This window comes from Rattus norvegicus, chromosome 4, assembly GCF_021556685.1.
Source record: "Rattus norvegicus strain SHRSP/BbbUtx chromosome 4, alternate assembly SHRSP_T2T, whole genome shotgun sequence".
NCBI lineage: Eukaryota > Metazoa > Chordata > Mammalia > Rodentia > Muridae > Rattus > Rattus norvegicus.
In genome coordinates, this window is record NC_141537.1 from 36,728,297 (window position 1) to 36,754,091 (window position 25,795).

General features: G+C 40.8%; 1 protein-coding gene across 2 annotated transcripts in view; it reads left to right on the top strand.

Annotated features, from left to right (window-relative positions):
* Positions 1–989: 989 nt before the first annotated feature.
* The window catches only part of C1galt1 (core 1 synthase, glycoprotein-N-acetylgalactosamine 3-beta-galactosyltransferase, 1), a 35,119-nt gene continuing 10,313 nt past the window's right edge, over positions 990–25,795 (top strand). The window contains exons 1-2 of one of the 2 annotated variants that reach the window (NM_001398710.1): positions 990–1,145; positions 22,370–22,606. In NM_001398710.1, coding sequence (NP_001385639.1) covers positions 1,139–1,145; positions 22,370–22,606 — 244 coding nt within the window. In that variant the 5' untranslated portion in view covers positions 990–1,138. Of the gene's footprint in view, positions 1,146–1,378; positions 1,533–22,369; positions 22,607–25,795 lie in introns of those variants that run through there. The other variant, NM_022950.3, reaches the window with a different exon arrangement.

The following is a 25,795-nucleotide window of genomic DNA, read 5'->3' on the forward strand; positions in this document are numbered from 1 at the left end:
CACCCAGCTCCTTGTCTAGAATCATAACCAAAATATACCTGCTCTTTATAACTTAGTATCTGTAATATTAGAGGCATAAAGTAGATTCAGATAAAGCTTAAGTTTCTTATTTCAAAACTCTTACTTTGAATAGCTATGCTGTGGTATGCTCAGACCTGCCTAGTTTGAACATTTATGAAGCAGGGCACAGTTTTTCCATCTCAGGGCCTGGCCTTGTAGATGATGGTTAAGGTCTGTAGTCCCTAGATCTTACTTCCACTCTTTGCTGCCTCAACAGGTGGCAAACAACTTCCATGGCCACAAAGATAACTTTCTGGTACACAGGACATTTGCCAAAGCAAGGCAGACGGGTTTGCAAAGCTCTTAAGTACTTGCCCAGAAGTGAAGTGCTATACATGAATTCCTCCAAGAGTCTTTCAGTTACCATTCTCTGAGTTTTCTGTTCTTCTGAGGCACACATCTGGTTACACAGCACTCTTCACTATGCCAAATTTCTTGTTATTAAGGATAGAGAGATGCAGTCAGAGGACAAACGGCAAAAAAAGATGAAGGGGCTAAAATTGGGTTAGAGGTCAGCGTGACGTTAGGGTTTGTTCCACAGACAATTTATAAGGCGGTTCTACTTGTAGTCCCTGCTAATTTCGCTTTCTGCATCCCAGAGAGAATTAAAGAGAACACTCAATCTCACCAGAAGGGGGCTGAACCTAAACACTCACCTCGGGGAAGCCAGGACTTCCCAGCCCCCTTCGCAGGAGGGCGGGGCGAACTCCCGGCGGCCAATCCCTGCATCCGCACGTCGCCCTGTCCCCGCCCACTCCACCTAGATCCCGCCCTTCCCCGGGGCCGCTGCAGCAGCCGCGACGTCAGCTCTCCGAGACCCGTGGGTGGCGGCTGCGCTGTAGGCGGGCCGTGGCCAGGCCGCGCGGCGGGGAGGGGCGGAGCGAGCTGCGGGAGCGAGCGGCGGGAACGCGCGCCGGGCCCGCCTCGGCCGCCGCCGCCGGGGGATGATCTGGGCGGCCGCGGGCGGCCCTGGCTAGCAGCCCCTGCCGGTGCTGCGGCGGGCCAGGGCAGCGAAGGTCGAGGGTTGGGGGTCGTTCTCCTCCCCGCCTCTGGGAGGGGCGAGAGAGAGCCGCGGCTGATGTCAGGTACGGCGGGCGGAGGCGCCCGAGGGCTTCGGGTCCCGGGGCTCGGCTGCCGGTGGCGGGGCGACTGAGGCTACGGAAACGCCGCCCGGCGCGGCCAAACAGGTGTCTCGGGCGGCGGGCGAGCGGCAGCCCTCGCGCTCTCCTCAGCCCGGCGTGTCCGACCGGAGGCGCCCGAGGCGGGCCAGCGCCTAGCGGTCCTGCCCGCCGCCCCGCCCCGGCCTCCGCGCGCCCAGCGGCCGCCAGCTGCCTGCACTCAGGTGCGGGCACCTTCCGGACGCTCCAGTCCCTAGTGCCTGTGGCCGCCGCTGGACCGTCAGCTTTGTCTGGAGCCGGTTGATTATGGTTGAAACTTTCCCTGCCCTTCATTGACTTGAGTGAACTGACCAGGTGTGTTGGGGGTTTGCTACGCGCAGGATTGGAAAAAAAAATTTTTTTTTTCTCTCCGCTTTGGTAACAAAGTGTGATGGGCTTCCTAGATGTTGGCTAGTTAAACAAACTGCTTTGGCTTTAGATATTCTCCTAAATTAACTAATTTAAGAGTGAGGTTCGGGAATCAATTCTTTTGAGCTCCATCTACACACTTCTTACAAGCGGCGAGGGGGCTTAGAATGTTTTAAGATCCCTCACATTCTAGAAGAAAAAAAATTTTTTTCCAATCTAGGTTTTTGCATTCACGGTATTGCCTTTTAGTACATACAGACTGAAAGCGTATTCTGAATTTAAAAGTTACAAAGTTAGAACTTCAGTGCATCAGACTGAGTAATAAGGCAATGGGTAAGGGACAGAAATATGGTAATTTACTGGAGGTTGAGCGTAGACCACAGATACTCTGCCTGGTTGCCAAGAAAAAATGCTGTGTACATTACAAGTTATTTGATTCTGGTGTAAGTTTGGAAGTGGAAATTTGAGTTTTTAGAAGGTATTTAAAACTACAGTTTTCCAGCCCCTTATCAGATAAATGTCATATAAGCCTTATGCACACGATATTGTGTACTGTAAGCATTGTATGTAGCATTTCTGCCAGCCTTAGTATATATTTTTTGTACAGTTTAAATGAATATAAAGTTTCAAGTTACCGAACTCTTTTCACCATATGTTAAGTAAAACAGTCATTTAGGCCGGCAAGTATGACTCACTTAAAATTCAGCATTAGTGGAGAACTATCTATTCCGTGTCTCAGATTTGCTTGAAATTTATGTTTTCCTGTATCTTTTTACTCAGGACTCAGCATTTTACAAATGCTTTGTGGTTACTTCCCACTTAAACACCCCTCCCGCCTTGGGCTCTTAAAAAAACAAATCAGCCTATAATTGTGAATAACTTTAATATTAAGACAATTTTAGAATTTTCTAAGCGGTTTAAAAGTACACATCATGAGTTAAATGTTTGGCTAATAGTATTCAAAAGCGTGTGCATATGTTGGCTTTATACTGCTTACATGGTGATTTCGCTGAAATGAAAATTATATTATCCATGATAATATAAAGTCAAGTCTTTGGTGAAAGTAGTGGTTGGAATTTTTGTGAAAATGTATTTATGAGTCAAATGTAAATAGAAATTGTTACCTTAATGCTCCTGTTTACCTATTCAAAAGTTTTGGCTTTTCAGTACAAGTATTTTAAAAACTTTGTGAGATTTGAGTAAAACAGCTAGTTAAAAATTACAGCAAGGCTAAAAGAAAGATACCCATTTTTAAATACTAAATCTGGTGGGACTAAGGCCTTCTTAAAAGTTAAAATTTTAAATTAACATGCAAAGTAATCAGATCCATGTACAGTTTGTCATTATACTTTATTCTTTATAAAGACAAGACTTGCTCCATAAGACGTGAAGTTAGCGTTTTATCTTTCAATACAATAAGAAACAAATGACAAAATATACTTGCGTTTTTGCACCTAATTGAAATGCCACTCCCCTACTGTCGTTGGGGAGGGTAGGATACTCAGCCACTACTGATAGATCTGTTAGGTGTGAAACAGGAAGCAGCTCTCTATGAACCAGGGAGCCCCATTAGAAAGAAGGTGGGAGACACCCCAAGAAGAAACTTCAAACAAATTATCTTGCACCTGCAATGTGAAGTGAGTAAGGGCCTGAGGAGGCAATATTGAGAGATTCTGAATTTGGAAACCTGATTATTTTGCAGAGAAAGCTGTATGCTAAAGCACATTTTAACTATGGGGTTGAAATCATAGAGCTCTGTGTCGTCGTCGCTTGCATTCTTGTTTGCTGTGTTAGTTTTCTGAGGCTACCAACAAAGGACCATTTGAGGTGTTGGCAAAGCTGTGTTGCAGAGGTTCTAGAATCTACTGTTACTCTAGGCTTCTGTCTCTAAGGTTGTCCTTTGCTTTCTTTTATATCACTCCAGCCTCTGCCCAGGTTATCACAAGGCGTTGTCCCTGGTTGTTAGAAATGGAATTTTTCAAAGTTCTCTTGATTTGGAAGCTTGTGACGTGACAGATCGTATTAGATAGGCTATCTGATCAGATGCTTTGCTTTTAGGTGGTAAATAAGTGAAAAACAGCTAGGATGCTAATGTCAGCTAGAGTTTGTAGGATGTCCAGGGGAGAGCCCTGTAAGGAAAGAGTTGAAAGAGTCGTGGAATGAAATATAGGAATGTCTGAGAGCAGAGTGTTTGCAGCAAAGACCAGCAAAACCCTGGTGAGTGGAAGGAAGAAAGCAGAGTCCAAAGTTAAAACACAGTCGAGGAAACAGTATTAGGCAGTATAGAACAAAGGTCATCTTAAGGTTTTGGCTTTTTAACATGAGATTAGGCAGGTGGTAGAGGCTTTTGAGAAAATGGGTGACAAGGTCTGGTTTCAGTTGATAGGATGACTCTGGCATACTAGCAAAAATAGAAGAAAGAAGGGTGGGAGGAAGAGACGTGTTGGCCGGAAGGCTGTCTCAGTAATTGTAAAACAGCTCAGACCAGGGTGGAGGCAGTGGACACAAGCTAACTACACAAGCTAAGTACACAAGACAAACAGTGAGTGCAAAAACCGTCAGCTTTCCCCTTAGTACCCCCCTTGTCAGTGTTCCTTAAAGATGATAATATAGTCTTGATATAATCTTTCAGAAGTGATATATATGAGAAAATATGTTACAACAGGTTAGAAAAGGGGTGTGCCTTTGCCATTGTGAGTCAACATCAGGTGTCTTCCTCAGTTGCTTTCCATGTGGTTTGAGACAGTCTGGTCTCTCACTGAACCTGGAGGTTAGTTAGCTGGTTGGCAGGCCCCTAGGAGGTGGGAGCCCTTGTGGCACTGTTTCCCTACTAACCTTGCTGTTTTTACATGGGATCTGGGTGATTGAACTCAGGTCCTCACTAAGCCCCTTGCCCCTTCCTGGAGGAGTGGTTCTTGACTAAAGAGCTGATTTATTCCTCTAAGAGGACTTTGATCCTTGTCCGAATAGAATGTTGGTTGCCACCACTAGAAGAAATGCTACTGTTGTCTACTAAATACAAGCTTCTAAATGTCTTAAGAGTGATAGGACAGCCCCCACAAAAGTGCCACTAGCTAGCTCACACTGCTACTTGTACCAAGATTAAGAAAATATGACTTAAAAGCACTTGCAGAGGTGAGAACAGGGAGTGGAGAGAGGAGGGCATTTTAGTCAGATAACAGGAGAAATATGGAGCTGGCTCAACTGGGACGTTTAAGAATCTATTGATAGGATTATTGAATGGGTTAGTGAACAGTGAGGTTGGACTAAGGAGTCATTCAGGAGAGGCCTTATATGTCTTGTTAATTAAGGATGCTTCCGTTCACAAGTGTAGGCTATAGAATTCTGTGAGGATCATGGAGTGGCATGGCTACTTTTTCATGCTAGAGATCATTCTGGTAAAGTAGAAATGGATTGAGGAGTAGTACATCTGGAGGGAGACAAGTTCAGTATCCCCTAGCGTACAGCTGACAGAGTAGACTGGGAAGAGGATGGATTAGAAGTTGGTACATGGGAGTGGGTGAGAGTAGGTATAACATTAGGAATGTCTGTGGGGCTTCTCTGGTAGCACATGTGCTTAGCATGTATAAGGCCCTGGGTTTGAGCCACAACAACCCCAGCATACACGCTAGTTTCTTTTCCTAATTACTGGTTTCAATAATGGGATGAATCTTAGTGACAGAGGAGCACTGCTGGTAACTTAGATAATTACCTGTATTTAAGGTAAGGTATTTAAGGAAGGCATTGACTCACTTTGGGGCCTGTTGCGCTTGAGTTGCCTGTGGTCACGGTGTATTTGAGTCCATGTGATTTTGAATCATAAGGAGTTCTAAGGGTCAAGAGATGAAATGGGAAGGGGGATTCATATGTTTTTATTTTTCTCTCTAGATAAATACCTTCGATTTTTGTAAGAAAAAGTAAAAACTTTTTTGTTTTACATATAGAGAAATTTACATGTGTGCATATATATATTCTTTTTAAAAGTACAATGAGATTGTGCTATGTTGACTTACTTTGTTTTAAAAGTAAGTCCTTTATACAGTTAAAGCGAGTGAGGCAGAGTTGGGGAGAACAAGGTGGTAGTGATGAAAGGGAGAGGAGTAGAGCCCTTTACATTTCAGCACTGCTGCAGGGTGGCATCGAGGGACTAGGAGTGACACGCATCATTTTGTGCTGTTTGATTTTTCTAAGACCAGACTCCTGTGGGCTGGACAGCCTTGGACCTTGTATCTCTGCCTTCCCGAGTGAGTGCTGGGGTTACAGGTGCGACCCACCATGCTGCTTGCCACTCTGAAGGGTGGTAGGAGGGGGGCAGGTTCCATATAATGGTGAGGGAGAGCTTAGGTAAGAGCAAGTAATGAATTCTAATGCTCTTTTGAGTATTTTCCTCCCTCTGTCCTTTGAGGGTTTGTCCCCCTTTCATTTCTCTTTGGTTTGGTTCGTTTTCACGGTCTACTTCTAGGAACAACCTATTAGCAATTAAAAAGGTTAGCCACAGGTGCAAATGTTTTCTTCAGCACACATGTGGGTTATTGTAACAGCCTAGAACTAACAGCTGAACTGTCCTGAACATCTTGGAAGGTGGCTAGGAATTTACCCATAAGTTAAATTTCTGATTATCAAATGATTATTCAGGGTTTATTGTTAAGCTTCTAAGATAATTGCCAAATACTCTTTGAAAAGACAGTAAAAGTATGTTGTAAGAAAGATTGTATGGTGTCAGTTAATATTGTGTTAACAAACCAGACATTCTACCAGGATGCTAGCTTAGAAACAGACCCTCTTCATTTGATTTGCCTCTCCTAATTGTTGGTGAAATTGAATAGCCTTGACTACAGTGTTTGTTTTCCTCTGAGTCTTTTGTGTTCGTTTCTTGTATGGTGTTAATCATTTGTCTTTACCCATACACATTTTAAAGCATGTTACAAAGAAACACTCCTTTGCACCTGCTTTGCCTCCAGAACTTGCCCACGGAAGAAACTGTTTTTGTGTAGACACAGCTTCTGAGTTTTAGGAACCTCTCAGTTCACCATAAAAATATGCAAAACGATGTCTTCTCCTAGCCTGTTTTTAAAATATTGAAATTGTAGAAGTTGTAGTTGTTAATTATTAGCATAGGATCCAGCTTGTTGCTCTTGCGTTTTCCAAAGGATTAATTATTTTCCTACTATGCCTTGAGTAAGCCATCTCTTCCTGATGTCATGTGCTGTGTGGATTGTGTCTTAACATTTCCACATGCAATTCTTCCCCACAAACCATTTCAATCTGATGAAAAACTGCCTCAGTGTCTGTCTGGGGGTTGACAAGAGTAGGGTAATTCCTGTGCTGCAGTGAAGAAGACTGTACAGCTGGGGAAACAGCAGATCTCAGGGAGGAAGAAAGCACTACTGTAAGGTTTTGGGGAAGGGTGGCGTTGAGCAAAATTCTACTGTTGCAGTATTTAATAGTTTTAAAAGTACAGAGACTGGTGTCAAAAGGTTCAGCATCCGGCCTGGTGTTTGGAGACCTCAGAGATAAGATGATTGTGGAATGTTATGTCTGTAGTCCCTTATCTGACACTCCACTGAAAACTGAGGTTGCTTTAGACACATAATGATCAGTCATCCATGCAAGAAGTGCAAGATAAGTCTCACTGATGGCATTTGAAACAGCGTAGTTTGTAGCAATCATAGAGTTGCTCAGCTAATCTCTGTCATTAATTGACATGCTTTTAAATACACAGTGATTGGCCTGTCAGTCTCAACATTAAATTGTTAAATCATTTCAGTTCACCTCTGATTTGTTTGTTTTGTTTTTTAGTTTGGTTATGAAAAAGACAAAGTATGTGTACGTGTATTTGAGATAAGGTAGCCCAGGCTGACCCTAGGCTGGCCTTCAGGTCTTACACCCCTTTATCTTCACCTCCCAAGTGCTAAGATTATTTGTGTGTGCCACCATGCCTCGATGCAAATATTTTAATATGCAACATACATCATATTTTCTCCCCACCCATTCACCATTCAAGAATTACCCATTCTCTGGTCAGTCATGGTGGCATAGGTCCTTAATTACAGCACTTATGAGCCAGTTCCAGCCCAGGACAGCCTGGGGTACATAGTGATTGATCCAATAAAAAATTTGAACTCATTCTTTTTCCAGGCCAGGTTGGTCTACATTCTGGGTTCCAGGACAGCCTGGTGTACGTAGTGATGTGGTCCAATACTTACATATGTGTAGGATGATGTCATTATCTTACAGGTGAAGGCAGGTACAGAATAGAACGAGGTCTGTCATTGGATGAGAAGGAAGGATGGGTGGGAGAAAAGTTTTAGAGAGGCAGAGGAAGCTGGAGCAAGGAGGAGGAGAGAACATGGATGTTCAGATTCCTCTCTGCACATATTACAGGTTGTTAGGACTATTCTTAAGGGATGGATGGGTATAGGATTTTGTGTTGTCTAGATGGGCAAATTATATTGTTATCAATTGGTTGTAAGTTTACTGTATGGATGTGTTGTGGATTGACAATTTAATATATAAATCTGTTGGGTTACAGTTTGTTGAGTCTTGATTTTACTGGGTGACTGAAACCAGAGAGTTCAAGGATAGCAGAGAGCTGCCAGGAGAGATACTAATCTGAGATAAATTAGCACTCGTTCCAATGGCCCATTGGAGCCAGGACTAGTGACCACCAGGGTACGTGCGGGAACCCGTTCCACCACTTTTTTATTTTTATTTTTACCACAACACTCACACACACACACACACACACACACACACACACACAGGCACGCACGCAAAACTCTTTTTACATATTTATTTAACTTTTAAAACTCTATGTTTGGGCTGGAATCACATTATACACACAGATTGATCTGTAGAAAACAGTCATCTGATTTGTGTGCGTGTGAGATAAAACACACCTAAAATGCTAATCCTAACCATGCAGTTCAGTTCAGTGGTGATTGCATTTATATTATGTGTCCCTATCATCGTTGTCCTCCTCTAGAGCCTGCATCCTGTGAAACTGAAACTCAGTCCCATTTAAACAAGTCCCATTCTACCTCCCTGCCACCTCTGTCAACCAGAACTACCCTGTTACTGAGTTTTACTTAAAGCAAGGGAAGCCATACAGTGTCTTCTTTTTATTGGCTTGTTTCACTTAACAAAATGCCCTCCTTTTATCTGTTGTAACAGATTGGAATTCTCTTCACTTTTTTTTTAAAGATTGGTCAATAAATCCTTTGCATATTTACTAATTCATTTACTGTCAATAGATGCACTCCTACTCCATGTTAATACTGCTGTGAATACCAGTGGGGTACCACTTGGGGACTTTGTTTTCAAGTCCTTAGAGTATGTACCTCCGAGTAGAATTAGTGGTCATGTGATAATTACCCCCGGCCCCTTTTCAGGATAGTCTCACTGTATAACTGTGGTCTGGAACTCAATATGTAGACCAGACTGACCTTGAGCTAGCTGAGGTGTGCCTGCTTCTCCCAGGCACTGGGATTAAAATTGAACACCCCCACATCCAGTGATTATTAGTTCTAATTTTTGAGGACCTGCTGTACTAAACTGTCTACAGCAGTAGAACTGTTTTACATTTCTACTGACGTGTACACAGATTCCAATTTCTTTATGTTCTTGCCAGCACCTGTTACCTTCTGATTGTTGGTAGTAGCTATCATTATGAGTTATGAACTGGCATTTAACCAATGATGAACATATGAGGAATCGTTTTACTTGCTTACTAACTGTTGTGTATCTTCTGGAGAACTTGAATAGTTGAATAATCACATGTTCATTTTGAGTTGGATTTAATTTTATTTTAGTTGATTTTTTTTTTTTAGAACTTTTTCATATAACATCCCCTCCCCACCCCACCTCACCCCACCCCCGTTTATCCCAAATTACTTACATGATTTGTGTTTTGTTCATTCTGTGGCTTGTTTTTATTTTTTAAACAGTTGATAAAGTATTTTGATGCAAAAAGTTTTATGTTTTTTGTGTTTTGGTTGCTAAATTCAATACTATTTTGACTATTTAGGACCTTTGTAGATTCCATATCAATTTAGAAAACATTGTTGGGATTTTACTAAAAATTTTATTGAATCTATAGATTATTTTGTTAAAGATATTGACTGGAGATGAACACTATACTATTTTAACAGTGTGAAGTCTTACAGTCTGTGAACATAAAACATTTATTCTTATTTTTTGCTTTATGTTTTAGGGATCAATTATTAGAGACATAATTGTTTTATGTTGCTCTTCTCAGTTACTGTGTGCAGGCATTGTCTCGTTTCTATTCTGTTACTTTCCAACTGGGGTCTCAAGTTAGTCTTAAGGTTACAATAGAGTTGGATCATGTTTATTCATTCTGCCTCTCTCTGCCTCTTGGTTAGAGTTTAATCTATTTTAATTTAAAGTAGTTACCAGGAGGGACCCCTGTCCTAGTTTCCTAGCACTCTTTTCCTGTGTTACTATCTCATTTCCCTTGAGTATGTTGTTTAGCTGTTTTCTTTGGTTATCAGAATTATACTTGATATCCTTAAGTACAGTACTCTAGCTTGAGTTATACCCATTTAATCTCCGTAGCATACAAAATGCCTTTCTGCTATAACTCCACCAGTTCCCTTGTTGTTACCACACAGTTACATCTTTATACATTGTGTGTCAAAACCATCCTAATGCCTGTCTCTTAAATTATGTGGAAACCAAGTGTAGAGCTAAAAAAAAATAGCTATAATAGTATAAGGTGTTCTGTCCACCTGTGTGTTTAATTTTCACTTACTTCTATTGTCCACTGTACTTCTGCAATGCTCTGCATTTCTTGCAGAGCAGGACTGTAGTAGTGAACTGCATCGGGGGTGTTCACACAAGAATGTCTTAAGTTCCCTTTCGCTTTTAAAGGAAAAAAATGGTCAGATGTAGGATTCGTGGTTGACACTTTTTCTTTTTAGCACTTTAAATATTCCAGCCTACTACCTTCTGTCCTCCAAAGTTTCCGATGAGAAATATGATAATCTTACTGACAGTCACTTGTAGGCCATGAATCACATCTTCATGCTTTCAGAGTTGTCTCTTTGGCCTACAGTTTGATTGACACATGTTTTGGTGTAAGTGTTGAGTGCACACTCCCTAGAGTCTAGTCAGCCCCTTGGGTGCTGATATTGGAGTCTTGACTTGAGTCTGGGGATTGCTAGTGATTGTTTTGGCTGTTCTCTCCCTCCCACTTCTGCAGTCTTTGTGGACTCCTTCACAGTGTCCCAGACCTCACATGCACACTCTCACATTCATCCTTTCTGCTCCACTCCTCAGACTCAGGCCTTTCAGTTGTTCTGCTTTGAGGCTTAGTGTTTCTCTTTCTCCTGCCCACTCAAATTTGGGTTTATTCTTGCTAGTAGATTTTTAAATTTAGTTAGCTATGCAGTTATGCTTTAGATCTTCTGTTTTGTTTCTTTTTTTAGGTTTTCTATTTCTTCAAAGTCTTGATTTACTAGATTACTGTCAGGTCTGACTTAGAGATAGTTAGGTTTTGCTTCCTTGTTGCTTTGAACGAATCATTTTTGTATGCCATGTGTTGTTTAAAAAAAAATCCAAACCCCAGCTGTTTCCATTTAATAATGTGATCATGAAATCAGAATGTTCCATTCCCTGGTGTCGGTGTTCTGTGTTTCTCTTTGTTGTTGCTTTGTTTTTGTTTTGTTGTTGATGTTGTTGTTTGTTTTGATTGCTGTAGTCTGTCTCTGTGTCAAAGATAAGTATAACCAAGGTGTTTCTGAGGTTGTGTTTTATCAGGTCAGATACACTGGCTTGTACATGCTTGCCCTTGTGCATGCAGTGGCTTTTGGATGTTGTAGTCTAATTCCCAAACTGAGGTGGAGGAGACAAAATAAAAAGGAGTGAATTCTCTGGAAGTCACTACAGCTGGGGTGGGGCTGGGAGGGTTTATCTGGGTACGTGTATCATCAGTAGCTGCCCATTTGAATCTACTTCTGTGATCAGAAGCAGCAGTCAGCCATTTCTGGGATTCAGAAGACAGGTTTACTGCCCACCTTTGCTCCCATAATCTTCAAACAACTGCTCCACAAATGTGTGCTCTGCAAACAGCTGCCTACCAAGCAGACCCAGTAGAGGGAAAGGTGGGTATTTACTCTAAGAGTGAAATTAACTAGAATCACCTACCATTCACCTTACTTTCCAAGTCGTTCACAGGAATTTTTGAGCCTTTGATGGTTTTTCAGTGTTCTAAATAGTTAACATCGGGTTCTGTCTATGTGAAGTCTGAGCGGGAAAACTTATTCCTAAGCTAAGGCACCCTTTCCTCAGAAGCTGTTGTTGATGGCTCATATGTCACACAGTGTTGTGCTTTTCCTTTGTTGAATTTTTATTTTTGATCCTTCATATTATATTACATAAAGGGATTATATTTTCCTTGATGTAGAGTCTGTACGTTTAAAGTGATAGTTATTCTTTGTTACCTATAGCGTTTTTTGGTTTCTATTACAATTATTTTCTATATAATTACTTATTTTCTGTATATAAAATATGATTCACTTCACAAATAGCCACCTTTAAATTATTTCTTTTAAGTTTTTCCAACTCTTCACAGTTGGTCAAATTATCAATTACCATGATGGTTTTGACACCTTCTTAAATACATATACCTGTTATTTTCTTGTATTGTTGCACTGATATGTGCTTCTGGAAGTCTTTACTCTGGACAGGAGAAATTCACCAGTGATTATGTTTCTGTGGTCGAACAAATGGATTCTAACTTTTTGTCTTTATGATGGGCTTATTGGAACATAACCTCATGGGGAGTCAGTGAGCACCAGAATTATGTTTAGTGGTAATACAGAAACTTAAGAAAATTATTATGGTATGTATGTGGTGTGTGAGTATGGGCCTGTAGTTATTGCAGGACATGTGTAGAGGTCCAGAGGACAATTTTCAGAAGTCAGTTTTCCCTTTCTTTGGGAGTCCTTCAATGGTCTGGCTTGTGAACAAGCACTTTTACCCACCGAGCCATCTGTGCATCTGGATTTTGAATGGTTCAATGTGGTTTTTCAAATTTTATGATGTGTTTATCAGGGTATTAAATAAATTTTCTCCTTACTCGAATAGTTTTAACTTATAGTGGGTTTATTGGACTATAAGTCCATCATAAGTTGAACACCTGCCTTAGGGTTTCTGTTGCTGTGGTGAAGCATGAACAAAAGCAGTTTGGGAAGGAAAGAGTCTGTTTCACTCACTCTTTCCTATCACTGTTCATGGTTGAAGGCAGGCAGGGCAGGAACTGATGCTGAGGTCATGGGGCTGTGCTGCTTAATGGCTTGCTCCTAATGTGAACTCTGGACTTGTGGCGATCCTTAGGTTCATTAGTTATGTAGAGCCTTCCTTAAAATGTCAGCTAATCCTTAGCTGTCTTCATAACTTACAGTGGTGCTAAAAATTAATTGTAACCTCTGGGCAGTTGGGCCTAATCACCAATGAGCCTCAATTGTAAGATGATCTAATGTGCCATTCTCTGTGGTAGTTCCACAGTACAAATCCAAACTAGTTAGCTTTTCAACCATTCACTATCCCAGAATCATGGTAGCAGATGAAATTTGGTAGCTTTGTTCAAAGGCCTGCTAAGGTCTTACTTTGCCCTGATCTTTGCTCCTGATGCTCAGTTCCAATATCTGGTTCCTCCTGTATTGTGTGGAATGTAGCTGCCCTCCCTGTGTCTGCAGCTGAATTGCCACTGTATGTGCTGTAGAAGTTGCTAGCACACACTCTTCCTAAGGCTGATTCCAAGAAGTGATCAGGTGCTGCCTTGGGGAATTAAATGGCCCTCCATGTGACCCTTAGCTTCCTTAAAAGTTTTTTCCAGAGAATATTTTGGTTGACTCTAAAGAGAAATTAGGGTACAAAATGGCTAAGAAAGAGTTAACACAGACTGAAATGTTATCTTAGGTCATAGAAATTCAAACAAGTTTTAAAGACAAAATCCCACATAGGTGGAGGAATTACCTCAGTTGTTTGCCAGAAGTTTTGAGCTGGCATAGAAGCACTGTCCTGAAGAAATTAGATAATTTAGAGAAAATTAAAAAGAAAAAAGAAACAAAAACAAAAAACAAGGGAGATGGGTGAGAAACAAAACAAATGTTGGGGTATGGTTGGTGCACGCACCCGCAGCCCTTGGGAGTGCAGTTGGGAGTTTCAAGCTGGTCCTCCCTTCACTAGGTAGCAAGTGCGGCAGCCTGCCCTGTGCAGTACCTATTCAAGCAGGCAACAGGAAGGAACTCTCAAGAAAGAGTTCTTCACTCAGATGAGACTTTAGATCTCACTGTTTAAACTACAGAACGGAGATGCTGGATAATGCCCAAAATTTATTTGGGGAAAAATGTTTTGTTTTGTTTTTCTCATTTGGTTTTTCTTAAAAGTTTATTTGGCGGGTGGATGTGATTAAAACCTGGTCTCTCACATCCTCTTGACCTAGTATTTTGAGATACCTCAGTAAGATAACTTCATATCTTTTTAATTTAAATTGTCCATTCTTTTCAATAAATCACTTTCATCCATATACCTTAGCTTGAGATTTTCTTCTAGGAGGCATAACTTAAAATAATTGTTGTGAATTCTGCATTCTCTTTGCTCCTAGTATGTTTTGGAGGCTGAAGTTTGGAGTGTATTTTTTGTACTATATATTTTAGGTTTTTTCCCATTAATATCGATGTCAAACTTTTAAAAGAATTTGCTATGTGACTTTCTGGAATAAATACTTAAGTATAAAAGGGTTTTTGAAAGATTGGAATATTTTATTTGGAAAGAGACGTATATTGTGAATATGTAAATACAGCACATAAGTATAATAATTCAGAGCAAAAGTTCAAATACCAAAGTGAAACTTTTGCAAGATACTTGAAGGAACAAAAGACAAATCGGAAGGTCTTTGTTATGAACTGCAGAGGGATTCTGAAAGCCTGAGAATTGGATAAGGACTTGCTCTTACTGTAAAGTAGTCATTGATGTCTTGGTGAAAGTAACTTGCTGATGTAACTGAAAACAAAGCATAGCCGATATACATTGATAAGTGTACATCAGCAAGATTGTTAGTTTTGTTCCAGACCAATGCAGTAAAGCAAATATCACAGCATAAAATGAATCAAAAAAGTTTGGGTTTCCCAGGAACTAAATGTGTATTACATTTACATAGTACTATAATGTGCGATAACATTCTCCTTTAAAAGTATATGCCATGACAAATTTTAAATATTCTTTATTGCTAGAAAACAACCATAGCCTCCTGAGCCCTCAGTGACCTCAATGAGTCATACTCTTAGTGGATGGAGGACTCCTCTTGACTGCCCATGGATGGGGGTGGGTTGCTGAAGGTTAGGGAGGGGTAATATAACTATTTCTGAAAGCAAAATACAATGAAGGTTGCCTTATCAGTTGACACTTTTGTGAAAAATCAGTCATGTGGAAGCTGTAGCATTTGATGCTTATTGGACTTTCCCAAAATTATACTGAGCCCTCTCAAAACTCTGCCACCCACTCTGCTGTTCAGGCTCCCCTTCCTGCCCATAATGGCCTGATCAGCCTTGCATAGCAATCTGGGATCCTGAAAGGGAAAGCAGGGTGGAAATGACTGGCAGCTGAGGAGACCTCAGAAGGTGGTGAGCAGAGTGAAAACAGATTCTTGGGAGGCAGCTTCACAAAGGCTACTTAAACCTTTGGCGGTTGGATAGAGGCTTTGGGCTAACTGTGTGTCATTGGCAGGGGTCACAGTACTAGGGATGCCACATTTGCATAAGGAGGAATTCCTGGTGCTACCAGACATGACCTTGTAAGGGGGAGAGGAAGTTTAACCGGACTAATATGACCTCCTGTGGGCAAAGGTGGGGGCACAGGGCCATGTGCCCTGGGTTATGCAGGCCCAGGGAAGGGTGGGGAACCAACTCAGAACTGCTGATCTTGGAGTTCTGGGATTTGAACACACCGCAGCCCAGTCTTGCTCTGAGCCTGCGCCATCCCTAGCTCCATGGCTCCCCTGCCTCACACATTGTCAGCTGTATTGATGAATATTCAGAGTGCTGTGTTGTTATTTGAATAGCGGTCTTCCTTCATCAGGATTAGTTTCCATCACTAGAAACTCTTTGTCCTTCTGTAAGAATTACTCCTCAAAGTTTTATGATGATCTAGTCATTAGTCACACAGTCAGACTGCATTTCCAGTTCTAACGTGACATTTCAGCAACTACAGTCCACACTTGTAGTTCTCTTGCTCTTCCTACCCTACCTTCAGATGCTGCCCTCACTGGTCTTGAAATCCTTGGAATTCCCAGAGTGCTCAAATCAGCCTTTTATAAGATGCCTTCCACAAAGCACAGATGTTCATGTTTACATTGAGAATGTTGAATCCTTGATCCTTTCCAAGTGGCTTTCAGTTCCCTTTGGCAAAACAAATCAGGAAAGTCACTGTATAAAGCAGATCATTCTTTTAAAAGCTGTATCTCCTAAGTCAGAGCTGGAGCTCCTCTTGACCCACAGGCTTCAGAGTGCATGCTGTGTTAGGTTGACAGCAGCATTAAGCTTGCTATATCTCCATCAGGTCCTGGGGGCTGGGGACCATGGCAACGAATGGTAGTATTTTAAAAAGAAGGCCTTTTTCCTAAGAAGCAGGTTTCAGTAAGCGATGCTTAAGGAAGAACTGCCAACCTGGTTTTGTTATTTCAGTTACACAGCACAGGGAGAAAACATTTGGTCTAACTCTAAAGGTAATTTGGGGGAAATAATTGTGGGAGTGTTAAGTGCCACCAGCTTCATCCTAGGGTCATCAGCTGCATTCAGCCTTAACAAGATGATCAGACCTATTTTGTGAAGCTTTGAGCCAGGGTGGTCATCTCCTCTCCCTCTATGACAGTCTCATGTGACATCTTTTTCTAGTATAAGGCTGTTTCATTTACACTGAAAATGCTGTCACTTAGCCCCCTCCAGCATCGTCTGGCCAGATCATCTGGATAAGTTACAGTTTCCACACCAGCATTTTCAGCTTCATTTCATACTATCGCTAGGCCTTAGGAACCAACCTCTGCTAGCTTTATGCTTTCCTTGTGTTCCTTACTCACCTGGCATTTATTAAATTAAGTTAGGGTCTTGCTCTGAGTTAGGTTTTGCCTTAGTAAATAGCACAGTGAATCTTCTATCCAGTCCACTATTTCATACCAGCAATAAGACTTAAGTTTTCTTGTCAGTCATGTATACCCAGCAGTAGAAATGTCATTATGCTTCAAGAACTTTGGTTTTACTACTTAGCTAGTTGGTATAAGAATCCTGGTTTGACATGCCTTTCTTACTAAGTATATTGATTTCCAGCTTTTAATTTAAACTGGTAAGTGTCTTAGAGTTGGTTTCACTCGAACACGTAGGATCCATTGTAAGATTCTTGTTTGACATAATTTCAGTATTGTTGTATCCTAGGAAAGAAGGAATGGAGAACAAGAAGTTAGTGAACCAATCAGAACAAGAAGAATCTTTATTGGGTTCACAGCCTCAAACAAGAGTGTTCCATGCTGTCCCAAACACTACTAATACTGAAAGCAAAGGTCACTGATTACAGATCACCATAATATATAGTAACAATGAGTCAGGCCTGTAACCCTATCTGAGTTGTAGGCCAGCCTGGACTACTTAGTAAAACTGTCTCAAAAGAAGTGAAAGTCTTGCCTGGCATGCATGAGACCTTCAACTAGGTTCCTAGCACTGCTCCTGCAATTTTAGTGCCCTAGAATTGGGCACATTACTAAATTGTGACAGTGATAGAAAGTGAGAAAGTGCTTTTGGAAAAATAGACTTTTTAGTTCAGGACTGTCACAGCCTTCAATTTATCAGGAATACACACCTGTGTCTACAGAAAGCAAAGATAATACACTTGTACAAGGGCTAAATACTTGTATAGTACCCATATGAGAAGACTAGGGTATAATTATATCTACAAAATTTGGAGGAGAAAATGTATTGTATCAAGTTGTACTTTATGGAATCAATAGCAAGCATACTTGAGCTTTTGGGAATGCCAGTTGCAGTACCAGTTGGCACTGGCACAACTGGTTGCTGACTTCCAGATGTTGACATGGGACAAGAGTGAGAAAGGCTCTGATAAAATGACTGCTGATGCACTTGGAGCCCAGTTTTATATAGATCCACGATGTGGCAATGGAACAATTTCAATTCACAACGAACAGCAAATAAAACGAATAAAGAGTGTGTGCATAGAACACATATGCATTTCCATACTTCCCACAGCAAAACAGTGCTGCCTATAACTCAAATACAGAAAACAAAACTGTTTTTGATACATTTCTCTGTCTTCAAAAAGGATCATTTAGAGAAAGATAATTCCAAATATTTAACTTCTTTCAATTAATTTCATTTCCTTTTTTCTTATAAGTTCAAAGAAATAGAATTCACAGTGTTAAATCTTTGAAATTGTATGACCAGTGTAATCTCAATTCTTTAAAACTAACAAAGCGCTTAAGAGTCAGAATTCTTAGTTCAGTTTGCTAGTGTGACATACGGTGCTACTGGTCTGTCTGCATTCATCTGTAAAATGCAAACAAGTTCATCAGTTTATCCATATAAAGCTCTTACCACATTTCTGCACTTACTTATGTATGTGCGTTCACACATACATGTGCATTGTGCCCTCTCTGTGGGGGTCAGAGGAGAACTTGCAAGCGTCAGTTCTCTTCCATCACACAGGTCTCTAGCATCAAACATGGGTTGCACGCACCTTTACGCACTACGCCATTTTGCTTTCCCTCTGTATGGAATTATTATTATATAGTATTTCTGACATGTTTGCCATAGTTACCGTTTCTCTTCTCTCCTGCTCCTCACAGTTCTAGATCTTACCAAATGTCCATTCTCACCAAATATTAATAGTGATTACTTTTGAGTAGTGAACTTCGGGTTGTTTCCTCCTTTATACAGATCCTTATTGGTTGAATTTTTTTCTTCACAACAACAATACAAAGCCCTTTCTTTAAAATCCAAATGATTTTTAATTTTCTCAGTTTTGCATATGAGGTCACAGTTTACAAGCCCAAAGATCTGAATTTTTAAAATGTTCCTCAAGTGATTCTCATATATATGGACCTTGAAATAGGCAACTCTCTCCCACGTAAGCAAGTTTCCATAATTAATGTACAACATGGCCGAGTGGTCTTCTTCCAGCCTAGTCTACTGCATGCAGGGACTGAAGACTCTGAGAGGTGGGCATGCTCTTAGGAAATCCAACCGGCCTTGGGGATACATTCCACCTTCACAAGATGACCGCTTTATTGTAGGAACAGGAAAGAAAATAGGAGTTCACGAGTAGTCATAAAGGCAGGAGTCCTTGACGCAGGAAGGGTTACAGTGGGGAAGAGCCTTCATATGCTGTGACTCGGCTCTGAGAAGAGTAAGTGAGGCTGGCAGCATCAGTCAGGGTCCCGAAGCATTTTAAAATTGAAAACACATTATATACAGCACCAAGTGTTTCTCTGCATCTCTCCCAGGAAGATGCTAACTTTGAGTTTTGCTTAGTGTTATTGCCACCTCAACTGTTTATTTTCTTTTTTTTTTTTTTTTGGTTCTTTTTTTTTCGGAGCTGGGGACCGAACCCAGGGCCTTGCGCTTCCTAGGTAAGCGCTCTACCACTGAGCTAAATCCCCAGCCCCAACTGTTTATTTTCGAAGTCAGTATAACTCCGCCTTCTATAGCCATATCCATAAATTGAGCCAACGATAGAGTAAAGCTATTAGAAAGGTGCATGTGTAGTAAACATATACAATCATTTTCCTTGCTCACCTATCCTGACTACTCCCTTTTCCTCCTCACTATTATCCCTGTCTCTGTTTCACCACTGTCTTCACACAGTCTGTTAGACTTTGTTCATCTGTTCTCATTGCATTGATGACTAATGGGGGTGAACCCAGTGAGTATTCCATGAAAACAGTGGTAGAGCTGTGTGTGTGTGGGGGGGGGGTGTCGTGATAGTGGTGGTCATTGGCTTTTGCATTTTAATTTAATAGAACACTGACTTCTTCCTGACTCCCTATATGTATGTTGCCCTTTCTATTAATGGTGATTGTTTGAAAGAATGAGAAATGTAGTGAATAAAAACATTGACATTTCTTAAGCAGGTAGATGGGAGTGCACATCTCTGCTTTGTAATTGTGTTAACCATTTACACAACATGGGAAGATGTTAGATGTTATATGCAAATACCTTTTCGTTGTATCGTTACTTATACTGCCTAATAAAGTTAAACTATATTGTATTGGAAATAGTATCAAGGGAAAGTCTGTATTACCTGTTGACTTAAAGATTTATTGTGTGTGTGTGTGTGTTTGTGCACACGCATGTGTGTGCACATACACATACAGAGTATGCATACATGAAGGCCAGGAAAGGCTATCAGACCCCTCACAGTCAGAATTATAGGTGTTTGTGGTCAAAATTGCCAGCTTGTTGGTGGAAAATTGGTTCTAGGTTTCTCCAGAATATCTAAATCCACAGATGGCAAAATCTATAGAAAATGGAAAGGTACTTGTATGTAATGTTACATGGGTGCTAGTGTCTAAACTTTGATCTTCACAATGAACTATTTCCCCAGCTTGACTTTTTAAACTTTCTGTTTTCTTGTTTGTAAAACGCACATTATGAGAATGGAAAGTGAACTAGCAATGTGGCAGATGGTTAGCATTTTGGAACTTCTCTTAGAGAATGAGAAAGTATACTTCGGGCCACTCTCATACAGGTTTATAACTGCCATGTAGTTGATTGTTAACAAATGTTAAAAAGAGAGTAACTTGGTTGTGAAGTAGGCAGTAAGTATTCTTGGAGCCCCACTGTTCCAGGTACCATACTAAATTTGATGCTAGACAGATGCACTGGGCTTTGTGAGCCAGGATGTTAGCAGTGAGAGCCTTGAGCATCCAGAGTCTACGTCCAGCCACGTTACAAAACAGGGATTTGGAGTAGGAGCTAGCGAATGTCTATGAAAGGGCTAGGCGAAGCTTCGTCGGACATGTTACTTCTGTTGTAGTTATTCAGCTCTGATTTGGAACCAGCCACAGTCATCATACACAGGAATAAACATGGATGTTTTAAAATAAAACTACATTTGGAAAAACAGGAACCTATATCCCAAGACTCTGCCCATTCCCTACCCTTCCCTGGCGCTCGCTCTATCTATCTATCTATCTATCTATCTATCTATCTATCTATCTATCTATCTATCTATCTATCTATCTATCTACCTACCTACCTACCTACCTACCTACCTATCTATCTACCTACCTATCTTTATATATAGCGTGTAACATTAAGAAACAATCCACACTATCGTTGGCTAGGCACCAGCTGGTCTCTGTCTGTTTCCAGCATGGTACCAAGCCCGAGACCACATGTTTTCCCTTGACAAGGCCTCTCCCACCAACACTGGCTCTGCCTCTCCAGAGCTCTGAGATAGCTCTCTCCTCCTGGCAGCTGGCTGCTGCCAAACCCACTCAGCACTCCCAAATTTCTGCTGCTACCTAGGGCTCACTCACTCTGCGGTGGTTACCCTTCCCTGGAGCTCAGCTGAGTCGCAGAACGATGGAAAACACCAGACAGTTTCTGTTTAGAATCGACAGATAACACAGTCGCTGGGCGCGGAACCTAACATCCTAAGTTCATCAACTATTCTGTGTTAGAAATCTTCAGGTCCGGATCCTGGTGGATTCCCCACCCTAACTAATAGCGCCCGGCCTACATCTTGTTCACCTTGCTCCCAGTATCCAAAAGGACGTCCCCTCTTCCTGCCTTCTCTCTTCCTCTCTCAGGCCCTCTTCTCCCCCAGTGATTGGCTTCTTATCTTTATTATTTTAATCAATTAGAGGGAAGTTCTGCTACATATATATTTCTGTAGATAAGTTGTTATCTGTCCATAGCACACAGATCAAGTGTTAATTGTGTTTTCATTGAAGTAGGCAGTGGCGCAGGCCATTCTCTGGGAGGCTGCATGCACTTAATTACCCTGTCTTAGGTTTTTCATCTTATGGTTGTACAAACGCTCCGTCTCCTTTTCCTGCTGCTTGAGTTCATCCTCATGTCGTTTCTTCAAGAATAGCCATGGTGTTCTGTAGTCTTCTCTCAGAAGTACAGATCCTCTTCAGTCTCCTCTCTCTTCCCATAGCCCCACCAGCTTCTTGAATGGAGCTGGCGCCAGTGTCCAGGCTCTCCAACTCAGAGAGAGAGAGATGGCTTTTACACTTTAGAGAACAGAGAAGCTCTGTAGCTCACAAAGCCTGAAGCACTTTATTTCCAGTTCTTCTCAGAGTTTGCTCACCCCATACTGAGGAATAGAGTACATGATGATTGATACAGAGGTGAAGGCACTAGAGTTGACAGCCAAGAATGAAAACTATCTCAGCAAACAAGCTTGGTTCATGGAGGATCCCGGGGAGAGGAGGATCCCAGGCTCTGGGCCAGTAACAACGACTCCACCTTGTACTTGCTTATAATTGTCCACAAAGGGCCTTTAAAACAACACATAAAGAGGTAAAGTTATAGATGAGAGGTTACTACTGTTAGACATATTATCTTACAGAGGGAGGGATCAACTTGCCATGGAAATTAAACCTCAGAATATTTCTTCTTGATAATGTAGACACTTAATAATTTAATAACCAGGTACTAATTTTAAAATTATTATTTCTTTTATTGTTACTTATTTTATAATTATTACTATTTTTCTTTTCTTTTTTCTTTTTCTTTTTTTAACAGAAATACATTCCCAGGAAATGGCCTCTAAATCTTGGCTGAATTTTTTAACTTTCCTCTGTGGATCAGCAATAGGATTTTTCTTATGTTCTCAACTCTTGAATATTTTGTTGCAAGAACAGGCTGACGTTCAGCCTAACATGCTTCATAATGATCCTCATGCCAGACATTCAGACGACAGTGGACATAATCACCTCAAAGGACAGATGGACTTCAATGCAGATTCTAGCCAACATAAAGGTATGGGCTGTGGTAATAAATATTTAGTTGTTGAGTATGTTGGGAAATTTTGTTGCTCTCTCTACCAATGACACTAGTAGAGTTGCTCTCTCTACTAAAATGACACCTATGTGTTAAGATATGATGATGATTTTTGATTTGCTTTGGGAGAAAAACCCATGATTTGTTTAAGAAGTTAAATTTAAAATTAGTTGTAAATGGAAATGATTCATAAACCATGACTCGGAGAAAGGCACAAGCTTGAGGAAATTTTTCTCTAGGGTCAGTTTTGTTATGATTTATATAGGCTGTTTATTTTTGTTTAGTCCTGCTGCCATAGAGAAACATTAAGATGTATATTTAATTTGCATTTTTGTCAGTGATTAATCATTTTTCTTTTTGAGGGTCAAGGAGGTTCAGAGGTAACAAAAGTTAAGTGTGTGTTACAATGACTTCATTTTCTCCTGAAAATGACTTCATTTCTTTCTTATCATTGAAACCAGACTTCTTTCAGTGGCATCTTCGTCTTCCGAGTATCCCTGGCATGTTGGTTTCTCTGAGTTTCAGCCTTTACCTTTGGCTGTGTGTAGCACCAAGTCTTAAAGCTTTGACTTCTGCACTTTCCTTACTGAGTTTATCTACCGCCCATTTCTGAACATTGAGAGAAGGCATTTATTAACACAGGCATACATCTCTGCAAAATGATTTGGCAGAACAGAACACATGTAGCCTAGAAATAATTGAAATTGCAAAATGGAAAAGCTTCTCCAATTAAGAGTTGATTGCTTTATCTTCCTAGTAGTAAATTGTTTCTTTCTTACCTCTTATACAGAGATCGAGGGTGAGGGTATCTGAATCCGATTATGTGTTATCGACTAACACACATATTTGCAGTGTAGCCAATTGTTGTGTTGCATGACAGTTTATGCACAGCGGCTCAGTGGTGCTTTGTGTTCTTACAGAGCAGTTCACTGCCCAGGAGTTACGCTACTGCACAGCTCCAAACGTCTGCATCACTGGGAAGCTGCTTTGCACCTCACTGTATGCACACATAGCTGATAAATATTTGTTACCTTCATGAACCACATTTGAGTCATGCTAAAAATTACCCCACTCTCAAAATGCCTAAATTAATCAAACTCCTTTTTCTCCCCATTCCCAGAACATTATTTTCTCATTTTATCCAACAACCATCCATGTAAGCTGGGAACTATGAAACTGGGGACGTGTCTTTTTACATTGCAATTGCTACTGAATTTTAACAATTCTACATCACTGTCTTCTAAGATCTTTTGCTCTCAAATATGTTTTCCCTAAGTCAGGCTTGCAGCTGCCTGCACATACCTACATTCTATTACATTTGCCCACGCCTTCTCTTGCCCTTTCTTGTAGTGAGCTTTTCCTGGAGACCCATGTCTTACATCATCTTTCTAGTGCCTACATTTCTCCCTTCTCTGTTCTGCCCAAGTTCTTGAGCCTCTCATTTAATAGTCCCCACATTTGCTTTTTCTTCAGCATACAGAACTCTTTCAACATTCACCCCTTTCAACATTCACCTGCCAGCTGGATGGGGAAATGGCTCAGTACTTAAAGGCACTAGCTGTTTTTCCAGAGGACCCACATCATGGCCTACAGCAGGCACCCCAATTCCAGAGCCTCTGGACACTGCATGCCATGTGGTTCATATGCACACTCAACACCCATACACTTGAAATAAATAATATATCTATTGTAAAAGTCCTTCTGTCGCAGTACTTCTTACTATGCAATAATTCCTGGTTTACTAGTGAAGTTCCTGCTAAACTGGATTTTGTTCTGGTAAGAAATGTGTCTGTTCATATTTCCACTCCTGTGCTAGCACATAACTAGTACAAAGTAACTAATAAATGAAAGCTAGATATATGAGAAAACAAGGAAAGTAATGTTCTGAGAGTGGGGGAAAAAAGGAATTCAATGAATACATTTTGGGAGTGGGGTGAGTAATTTTTAGCATTATGCACATCTTGTGGTCCATAAAGGTAACACATATTTATCAAATATATGTGCATACAGTGAGAGGATCTATCAGACCCCAACTGAGAGGATAAAGCTATCTTACCTTCCTCCATGCACTACACCATGTTTTGCTGTTCGTCCAGGGTTTGATGTGTCTGTGTGGCTAAGATTGATTCCTTAATTCCATGAGCAGTGGATGCTCCCTAACTACAGATTGCAGCTCTTCTCTCTGAACTGTGTTCCTGCTACTCCATGGCTTGAAAATTCTTTCATGCCCTTCATCACCTTTTCTTCTGTTTTCTGTCAGTCGGTTAACTTGTTAACTCTACCTCATTGTTAATCTCTTACAGGCTTCAACAACTAGTTGACTGTTAACTTTAAAAGTGTTGTACTTTAGGATCAACTAGAGCTTTCTTATCAAGTATTGCTTATAGATTATATTGTTCTGTAATTGAGTAAGTTGAAATCAGGAGTAGAACACTAATTTGCAAAGTAATTTTGTATAGATATAAAAATAGAGATGCAGGGCTTGTATATCTTCTAAAGCTGAGTGTTTTGTAATGATTTATAGAAGTATAGGTAGGCCTCTAGCAATTGAAAATAAAGCATGCTCCTTCACCACGTATAATTTGGAAAGCTTTGGCATATGACCACACGTTAATAACTCATGAGCAGTACTAATTGGACTTCAGTTATTAATGACAATAAAAGTACAGAAGAGAATCCAGTCGAGTGGTGGCACATACCTTTAACGACAGCATTCAGGAAGCTGAGGCAGGTGTATCTCCGAGTTTGAGGCCAACCTGGTCTATAGAGCAAGTTCCAGGACAGCAAGGGACACAAAATGAAGCCCTGCTTTTAGGGGAAAAAAGAGGGCATAAAGTTATGAAGTTTGGACAAAAGAGCTGTAACACTAGGGGGAATTGGAAGGACAGAGTAAGGTATGATCAACATATATTATATAAATGTATACATCTTTCAGAGAAGAAAAACTATGTTTTTAAAAAGCACTAATCTAGATCTTCTAGTTGTACACTTCATCTAAACCAGTGCTGTTCACATTGTGTGCCTGATAGCTTGAGAATTGTTTCCACCCAGGTAAAAAGCTTTTGGACCAGGTTTCAGATCCTAAGCTTACTATTGTGTTTAGTAAGCATTTTCATTAAGTCTGGTTTGATGACAGTGGTATTCTGCTCTATATTCTGACATGAACCT